This window comes from Lactuca virosa, chromosome 2 (assembly GCF_052849685.1).
Source record: "Lactuca virosa cultivar CGN04683 chromosome 2, Lactuca_virosa_CGN04683_v6, whole genome shotgun sequence".
NCBI lineage: Eukaryota > Viridiplantae > Streptophyta > Magnoliopsida > Asterales > Asteraceae > Lactuca > Lactuca virosa.
The window spans coordinates 165048812-165059694 of NC_136427.1; the positions used below are offsets into that span (position 1 = coordinate 165048812).

Sequence of the window (10883 nt, forward strand, 5' to 3'; positions counted from 1 at the left end):
CTTTAAAAGTTGGGCACTTAAGAAAGGTATCATAAATTTGCAAACCTTTTTATAAATGCCTTTATTTATAAGCAGATTCTTTGCCATATGCTTAACCCATACCTTTTATCTATATGCGTCTTTTTCATTGTTAAGTTGCATTAAAAGCTTCTACAGTATTATAACCTCACAATGCATGCCTCTAGTTTCAGTTTTGTAATAATGTTTGGTTATTAATATACAACCTACTAATGCCACCCTTTTTATTTTCTAACATAGAACTAAATTTAAATATAAAGTTTAGATATTATTATGAATACAATTATAAAACTTTCCCCTGATTTGTATACTTCAACTTAAACAAATACATCATATTCTAGATTCTAGATTGACCACAAATATTTTTTGTTTCAAATATCTAAAACATTTTAACTTATTTATGATTATTTTAGTGGAAGAAACAAAACTTTGAGCTTGATACTTCAAAAATAATTTATTATTTAAAAAAAAAAAACAAAATGTATGTACAGGGCCTATGTTGAATGAGGGCTCATACCCGAAATTTTAATGTGTTGTGATTCCGTCACTAATCTGTTGCTATCTGTCGATTTTGTTGCTAATCCGTACATTCTTTTACTTTTCACACAAGACCATAAAATAATGTCCTATTTTTTGTTTTCATAAATCCTCGTATCAAATTAAATAGTGACACGTCTAATATTTAATATTCATGATATTTTAATATACTAATATGACATATGTAAACATTTTATTGGGTAGGAATATTTTTATTAACAAAATTATGAGGATATTTAATTTCTCTAAAATAATATTTAACCTGGTGAACGTTTATTTTATTGTCAACAAAACTGTTTGAGTACTTTTAAAACACCAACAAAATCTACACAATTTACGGGTAAAAGACAAAATTAGTTGAAGATGAATATGATAGACGAACAACACAAATATGGTGAAAGTTAGAGATAATCTCACTATCATTACTAAAATTAGTGATATACATATCTTTCCATTAATAGAAAATCATCATACTTTTGAAGAAGAAGAAGAAGAAGCATTATCCGAAACTTCCACTTTCTGGGCACTGTTTTCATCTTCATCATCTTCTTCTTCTTCTTCCAATGAACAAGATGACAAACAATGGCTGGTACTTGAACAAGTCCCAGAAGAAGATGCTGATGATGACGTAAATGATAAAGCAGATTCTGGGGATTCGCTACTTGTAATCATCTTCTTGGTATTATTCCCACTAGATTCCATTAATAAAGATTGATCCTGAACGTTCATTGATGACGATGAAGAACATGAAGATGGCGATGCCGAAGAAGCTCCAAGATTGACCAGCATTAAGTCAACAAAAGCTCGAATAATGTAACCATGGTTGATCTTTTCGTTCAGTGCTAGATACAAACTCAAAAGCTCTTGAAGATTCTCCCATTCTTTTAATCCTTCATCAGCATCCACCATTTCTTGCATTGACTTCTTGAAGTCAACAAATGGGTCAGTTGACTCCATCTCCATCATTGACACACTTTCTTTGAATGGTAAAACTTTTTCTTTTTCTTTTTCGTTTGGCTTTGCTTCTTCAAGGATGGAGCTTGTTTTCTCGGGTTTGAAAAAGAACCTGTCGCTACTTAAACCTCGAATCACACACTCTATAGATGAATCCGTTTCTCCGGTGGCAGCCATGTCTACAAAATCTCCGGCGGCGGCGGTGATGGTGGTGGTGGCACGGAAAGAGAGGGTTTTATCAGGGCTGCCACAAGTAGGAAGAAATGGGAGCTTTCTTCCCATTCCTGATGGGTTTTGAATTAGGTTAGAAGAACAGAAAATGATGTGGCTTTTGAATATGAATATGAATATGAAAGTAGGAAGGGGTTAATAGGGTTATTAATGTTGGAGATTGATCTTAAATAGATGGTTCATATGCGAATTAAATGAGGAGAGGGAAGGGACTTTGTTTTTAAAATAAAAGGAGTGGTGAATGGTGAGGGAAGTTCGGATCAACAACAGTAGTAGGTTGTTGGTGGGGTCTTATTTATAATTATGGTCCTCTTTTTGTTCTTTTTGGCTAAATTACAAGTCTTTACCTTTATGTCTGGGGTTTGTTGGCTTAAGTCCTTATGGTTTAACATATATGACACTTGTACAAACTCATTTCTAAGTTAAAATGATACTAAAATGTTTATAGTTTAACCACGATTTGCAAAAATGTAATTTAGAAATAAATATAAGAGTAAAATGCAAATTTGGTTTATATGGTTTGCAAAAAAAAATATAACAAGACTCAAAAATATATACATTATTAATTTTTTTTGTAAAAAAAGAACAACTCACCATATATATATATATATATATATATATATATATATATATATATATATATATATATATATATATATATATATATATATATATATATATATCAATGTTGTAAAAATCGATCGACGGTAGCTCGACGGTCGACTGGTGTTAAGAGATTAATCGATCTTGGTGGGGATTAATCGAGGACCATAGATTATTAATAAAATATTAAAATTAATCAAATATTAATATATCTTAAGAAAAACAAATACTTCAAAATTAGAAAAATATGAAAATTTGTAATTTGAAAATACGAAAATATGAACATTTTAATACACTATTTTAAAATTTTGAAAATTTGAAAATTTTGGAGTAAAAAAAAAGATGATTTTTTGAATTTCCGATTAATACCATAATCCTTGACGGTTGGAGAACGCCAAACGATTAATCGCCGATTAATTCTGATTTCTGCAACCATGATATATATATATATATATATATATATATATATATATATATATATATATATATATATATATATATATATATATATATATATATATATATATATATATATATATATATATATATACTCATTCCGTCTCAAATTATTGTCCACAAACAAAAAATACAAAAATTAAGAAAACATTAATTACCACTAGGTTTATTAAATGAATTGATAGTTTTACCACTTTGTTATATTTAATTCCATTGTAGGTGAACTAATAATGAGGATATTTTAGTAAAAGTATATTTATTTTTAGAAATAGACTATTATTTTGAGACAAAACAAAAAGAAAATTATGGAGTATTAATATGGGACAGAAATTCTAACACACAAACTGCGTTTCGTAAAATATGTCGTAAATGCATGTTGTAAATGTGTGTCATAAATTTATGACATGCAAATGCGTGTCATCTTTCATTACAATTGGGGATTTAATGACACACATTTTCTTGTCATATGTACCCTTTTATGACATGTAATGTGTGTCATTAGAGATCTATTTTATAGTACTCTCTCTCTCTCTCTCTCTCTATATATATATATATATATATATATATATATATATATATATATATATATATATATATATATATATATATATATCTTTTGTGTCGTCGCAGACGTAGCCAATCATCTTGATTGTCTGAACAATGTAAATTGGTTGTGTCTTGTTATCTTTTGCATATGTTACTCTATGGTGAGACCGTTTATCGTTTCTTTAAGTAACCTTAATTCCCAATACATCACAAAACTAACTAACTACAATGAGGTTATGCCTTAAACCCTTTACATACGATATAATTTTGAAAACTTTACCGAATTGCATGAAGAGATCATGACCATTAGTTTGAACTTTGTTATTATCAACAAAAGTCACTACATGTCCATATTTATTTATATAGTCATTAAGTAATGAACTGCAACATTTCATGTGTCTAAAGCAACCATTTTCTAAATACAACATATGCTTTTGCCCTAGTGACACATTCAAAGGAAATGTTAGATACCTTTGAGAATCCATTTACTAATAGGTTTGACTGCGATAGATGGAGATTATGAGAAAACATTGTAACATTCATTAGGTAAATAGTTTAATGAATGTTATTTCTTTTTCCATTTGTTATTAATCACTTTAATGTTTTTAGTAAGCCTGACTCCGTGTTCAAGAGACCATTCAGCCGCCTGATGCTTTCTTTCATCACATTTATAGCTTTTCTTTTATTTTTCTTTGTAATTTAAGGAACACCTTTTAAAAATTCATTAGATTTGGTTTTGGGTTGTGTAACATCCCAAAAATTTCAACTAATTAAAACTTTTCAAAACAACCCATTTACTAATAAAAGTGTTTACAAAACATTGTTTTCAAAACATTATTTAAAAAATCAGTGTCTCCCAAGATCAATGACATGAAATCAGGATGTGTACGGTCACGCCTTCGCCTTGCCACGGTTCTCTAAAGTACCTGAAACCATAAACCAAAACTATAAGCACAAAACTTAGTGAGTTCCCCCAAAGTACCACTACACAACCAGATAACATATACCAACAAACAGCATGTATACAGAGCCTTCAACATGACTGGACCGCTGAAAGAACCCCTTTCTATACTTTCATATTTTTGAAAGACCCAAACTTTCATACTTGACAATATAGTTACTCCATAACATACTACATGCATATTCATAAAATAATATTTTTACATTGATAAAGTCATTACAAAAGATTGGATACAAACCGACTATGTTTTAAGATTTTACATGACTACCCAGGATATTGTAAATCTATACAAACCTAAACCAAAATACAAAAAAATAATATTACAACTATTCTAAGTCTTCCAACTATACTGGGTGCTTATTTCCTGCATTATGTTAAAACATTGGGAGGGGTAAGCGATAACGCTTAGTGAGTTCAATAATAGATACAATATAACGCTATGCCATATATATACCAATATGTCAGAAGCAAATAGGAGCAAGGAACAACAAAGGCATAATGTGATAAGTTTTCCCTAACAATTATTGATTTGATTCAAAGATATACAATCATTGAGACATAACAATTTCCATACTTGATAAACATCAATAACGCTTCGGCCCAAATGGCACTGAAGACAAACAATTTCCGATTAACATTAAGGTAGATTTCAGGTTTTCACGCCCTGTCTAACCTTCTGCCAATGCCATAGAATAGAGTCATTCACTTACTGGGGGACATGCTCTACATGGCCAGAGGCTACATACCAGTACCACTGTGAATCTGAGTTCTTAAACTGATCACATGGCCAAAGGTATAGCTTTGCTATCATAAATAGCAGAAATAAAAATAACACGGGAAAATACTCAGGAATATTATTCTACCGAAGCCAAAGTGATGCCTATGTCATACACTTCATGGTCAACGGTTCATACCAATACCCAAGTGATGCTTATGTCATACACTTCAAGTCAGAGGTACAACCTTGCTATAAAAATAGCGGATACAACAACTCGAGAGGATAACATGGAAAAGCACATAACATATACAACACATAACATACAACTGTTTCTACATATTAAACTCACCGTGAATTAACCGGGGGTCAAAATAATAATTTGGACAGCACTTCGGCTCTAAATATGACTTTCGTCGTTGAAAACCGGGCTCTGCGAAGGTAGAGCTTCGAAACCGAAAAGATAAATTTTTCGGGCTTCTCGGTCGATCAGAAGGGAGGAGTCAGCAGCAGCGACACGCGGCAGCAGCAGAGCGAAGCAGGTGGCAGGCTGCGAGGCCTCGCTTCGGACGGGTGTGTGAGGCGCGTCGGAAGGCTACTGGTCGCGAAGTTGGTCGAATCCGGAAGCGACACGCGGGTACTGTTCATGCGAGGATGAGTCATGGATCGGACACGGGGATTGAGCCGCTGCTCGGACGAATCAGAAGGAGACGCGTCAGCAGCTGGGTCTTCGGCTTGGACACGTGGCCCGATGACTCACCGAAATCAGCCTTATCCTTGCGAGATTTCTCGAAAATTGTGCCCCGACCTTCTAAAATCCGTAACTTTGGCATACGGGCTTCGTTTTTGACGTTCTTTATATGCACGCGTAGAGAAAATTATGCTCTACAACTTTCGTTTAGACTTCGTCGGAAAATTTTGATTTATTTTTATATTATTATTTTTAACAGACCGGGACTGGTAAATCCGTTAAAAATTCATAACTTCTTCATCCGACGTCCGTTTTCGTCAGAATTTTTACCGTTGTACTGCTAATGACGAGACCTTCGATTCTCGTTTAGGTTGTGTCGGCTAAAAATCACTCGATCTAAAATTCGAGTTTTTAGCTGTCTACTGCTAAGCTGAAACTTGTAAAAATCATAACTTCCTCATACGAAGTCAGATTTTGACGTTCTTTTTATCGAACTTCTTGGTTTAACGAATACTACGACTTTCATTTAGATCACTAAGGCTAAAAAGTAGTTTATCAAAAACTCACTTTTTACGTCATTCGGCACCGTGTCGGTTTTATCGCGGATCTTCGATTGGTCATAACTTCTTCGTTATAACTCGGATTTCGACGAGGTTTTCGCCTACGTGTTTCTAACGAGATTATTTACAACTTTCTATAATAAAATTTTACTTATTTCAAATTTTATATTTTCGCTAAATTTCACTATTTGGCTTTTAATTGGAATCTCGTAAGACTTCCAATAATTTGTGAGTGATTCTAAACATAATTTTACTTCATTTCTAGTAAAAACTATCTGTTAGAACTCAACACTCAATTTCACATAATATTTCATAATATTATTAACTTTTCAAATTACATAACACGATTTCAAAACGTGTATGTTACAAATACCTCCTCCTTTTGAGGATTTCGTCCCCGAAATCACAACGATTTGGACAAATAAGGATATTTAGCTCTTATCTCATTCTTATTTTCCCTAAGTATAAGTTTATTATGCCGTTTCATCTTGGATAATGGAACCGTTTCATCATATATGCTCAAGCATTTACGTAGATATCTTACATGAAATACATCATGAATACCTGCCAAATCTTCAGGCAATTCCAAGCGGTATGCTTGTTAGATAATTTTGAAAAGTCCAACAAATCTAGGACTCAATCTCCTTTTCTTCTCAAATTTCATAATACCTTTCCACGGGGTTACCTTCAGTATCACCCACTTGGAATTCTATGGATCGTCTCCTCCATTTCTACAGGTCTTTTGTCGATCCTGGGCTACTTTCATTCTTTCTCGTATAATTTGAATCTTATCAATGGTGTCTTGAATCATTTCAGGACCACCAAGGATTTTCTGTCCTACATTATGCCAACATAATGGTGTTCACATTTACTATCGAACTCTAAGACACATGCACGAAGCATATCTTCTACTGTTTGGATTGTTCTCTCCGTCTAACCATCGGTCTGGGGATGATAAGTGATGGGTTTTGAGCATTCTAACACTCCTAAGTGTACATGCAACCCTAAATACCTTGGATCTATGTTTTCTCTATTATACATGCAATTATGAACTTTCCAAGGTATTACCCTATCTAGCATACAATACTTGATACTTGGGTAATCAAATGGATAGAATACATACCTTTGTTTGATGTAGCTTGTCTCCATGAAGCTTGAGTGCCTAGTGCCCCAAGTGTGACACCTCAAATGGTTCACACAACACCAAATGCACATGGAATGACTTGAGAGAAATGGAACACTTCTTGAAATCGTCTAGCCCTCATATTCACACATTAGTGCACGATTTCTTGAGCCATGGGATTCTTTTATATGGTGGCTATTAGGGTTACACCATGTAACTCATAACTTTACCCATTCCTTATGCTCCATGGATTTTAACCTCCATGGAGTATCCATGGGTCACCCCATGGACTTAGTCCAACATAAGGAATCTTGGATCACAAGCCCACATATATAAGAATGAATGATTTACACAATCAACCCATATATTTAATTAGTCTCCTTTTGATCACTTAATTAATTCCAAATTAATTCTTGATCAATACTAATTAAATAACCTTATTAATATATTAGAACTTATAATATATTAACCAACCTTAAGTGTTATTTATCTCATTATAGTATATCCAAATGCATGATGCCATGCAACCCAAATGGACCATGTCGGGTCGGGTCAAGTCTTACCAATTATAGTTATGGACTTAGACATTAATCCAACAGTCTCCCACTTAGATAAGTCTAAAACTATTATTGCGTATGACTTCAGGAACCGATCAGCAATCGTAGCTCTCAAAAGCTTATGTCGAACTCTGACCTTGTCGATGAACTCTGACCTTTGTCAATGACTTGTCCATTAGATAAGGGATCATATATTCCTCCATTCTAGATATCATATGGACTGAGACATGGATTATCAATCATTCTCTCTGTCCATTAGTTGTTTCCTGATTTTCGATTTATGATGACTGACTGATTGAACAAATCAAATCAGTCCTGGCTTGGCCAAGCACTCACATGTATCATCTTTAAATCATCGAGGGGCCCACAGATATCGCTTTTATCCCGAAGGTAAAAGGAATGGATAAACTTCGACTCATATGGCTTGTTCTACTACTTGTTGAATCATACACAAAGGCACGTTTTATAACATCGAGTTACCAATGCGTTTTCGTGCAATCAATGTATAACCAACTCATAGTAACAACTCATATCTCTAGGTTTGAAGAATATAAGATATTATCGTCTCATGATCACTCGTGATAAAATCCATGAAGTGATTCAAATGAGCGCGGGTTGAATCCAATACTCCGAACTTATGAGCACTCATGAGTGTTGTAGCACCACTTTGTCCACCAACTTGGACCTCTACAAACCAACCCATGACAGTCTTGATTCATATCTACTTCCAACATATGACCGACTGTGGATGGTTTGAATAACTTAATCATTCAGGAAGAGCGGCTTAGTTATTCTGGAAGTCAAAACATGCAAAGTGAAACACAAGAATAAATGAATCAAATATGGTATCAAACCCTATGAATATAAATAAACACTTTTATTTATCACCATACTGATTACTCATTATTCATTGTTTCGGTTTTATCAACTTTATACTTGAATTAAAAACACTAGTTGTCCCATGCTCCAAGCATGTACACTATGTTTTTCTTAAACAATAGCTTTGCCATACACCAAGTATGCACTCTATGTTTGTCTATGATCCTTACTTTGTGAAATAAACCAATTGAACATAATTTCAATGATTCTAATTTCACACTCCCAAATCCTTATCGAAAAATGTGAGAATTTCAAATTCCTATCATTTATCGAAATCTGTTTAGATTTTAAACTTATATGTACTGACCCTCCTGTAATGAATATGTACAAAGTCACAAAGACTTGTCAACAGTCATTATAAGGTATTCCAATGGAGATCAACTCCATGGAAACTAAGTCTCATATTCAAAGTACATTGCTTTGGACATGCTTCTTGCATTAAGTTTTCTAATCTTACACAGATAACTTCCACCTATGGAGACAACTCCATATTCTCATTTTGACTATCACTTCTGAATAAGAGATGCCGCTTTTCAGAATATGTCAATATGGTCCTTCCAAAGTTAGCACTATACTTCCAACCCCTGAGTAACCAATATTTGGTAAACCTCAGATTGTCCTCGACAATTGCTTAATCATTTTAGTCATATCCAATTCTAGACCTTTTCCCTTCTTAATGCCTCTGGGCATTTGGAAAAATTTAGAAATGACAAATATTATAGCACATGCAATCGATCCTGTACCCAAAGCAAATGGTACACGATTCATGATGTCTCACATAAAGACATGATTCTAGACCAATCTTTTGCTACAATATTTTTATTTGCCATGTTTTCAAAATTTGACTATGAAGAGGGATGCCGTAATCATAATCGAATTTTGAGAACGCAATATATAGAATTTCCTTAAGTTGAACCAATCCAACATGAAATTCATATATATATTCTTGACTAAGGATGATTAAGGTCTCAATCTAAGCCTTTAGAACTGAAATGAAGTATATCCTCTCCCTTAATTATAGCAAAACAACTTTTTCAATCCCTGCAGCCTCACAAATTGAAACTTTTGTTTTCTATAATTAACATTGCTAACTTGCAACACTAACAATAATTATCATGCTCCCACTAACATGATGATTATTAGCATAACACTTATGCTCCCACTAGCTTTGACATGTACTCAGAAATCAGCTGGACTTCTAGAAATCAATACTTTATTGACTTTCTTACCAAAGTTTAGATTTCTGATACGAGCTGCTTTGATAAAACTTTATCAAAATCATACACCTTTCCTTAGATAGCATGCATGTGTGTCTAAACAATTTCAGAACTATGAAAAGGGATGCCGTAATCATAATCTCAATTGTTTAGACCTTTGCCATCTGCTTCAAATCTACTTGGTGGAAGTGTTTCCTCACCATCATTTTCATGAATTGGAGAGAAACCTTATGACCCTTAGATTTTATGGTGTATGTGTTCTTATCCATGTGAATCATCAAAACCATAGTCATAAGACAAGGATAATGACAAATCCAAACTCATATGGACTGAACTTATGCAATCTTAACTTCTTGCCACCTGGCAGTACAGGGCCTGCCATTGCTTCCAAGTTGTTATGCAACCAATTGTGAACTTTAAGAACTCCTATGCAAAGCCAACTTTAACTGGAATGGGCACAGAATATGTCAACACGATAGGTTATAAACCTCAAGTCGTGTGCTAGTGAAGAACCTCAGGTTTTATTCTTGATTAGTTCTTGAAATTCTCTTTAGGATCTTTAAGACTCCCACTATCCTCTTGACATATAAGACTATCTTGCCAAATATTCAAGAGATAGTGCGGATTCTTTATCAATACAAACACTTCACACAATTGGCCTTAGTTGGTCTTTGTTTTATCCAAAACATCACAACTTACCAATTTCAAATGTACAAGAGTAGGACACTTTTACTCTTACATTTGACAAGTGTTTTAAACCTTTCTTTAAGATATGTCACTCAAGTTACAATCTTGGAGTATGACTCTAAGAATTGTTTTGGAACGAAGTATGACT

At 33.6% G+C, this 10883-nt stretch overlaps 1 protein-coding gene across 1 annotated transcript; it reads right to left on the reverse strand.

Annotated features, from left to right (window-relative positions):
* Positions 1-896: 896 nt before the first annotated feature.
* On the reverse strand, positions 897-1993 carry LOC145159686 (transcription repressor OFP15-like). The gene has a single exon (XM_079078708.1). The coding sequence runs from the start codon at positions 1789-1791 to the stop codon at positions 1024-1026; it is 768 nt and encodes a 255-aa protein (XP_078934834.1). The 5' UTR covers positions 1792-1993; the 3' UTR covers positions 897-1023.
* Positions 1994-10883: the final 8890 nt, after the last annotated feature.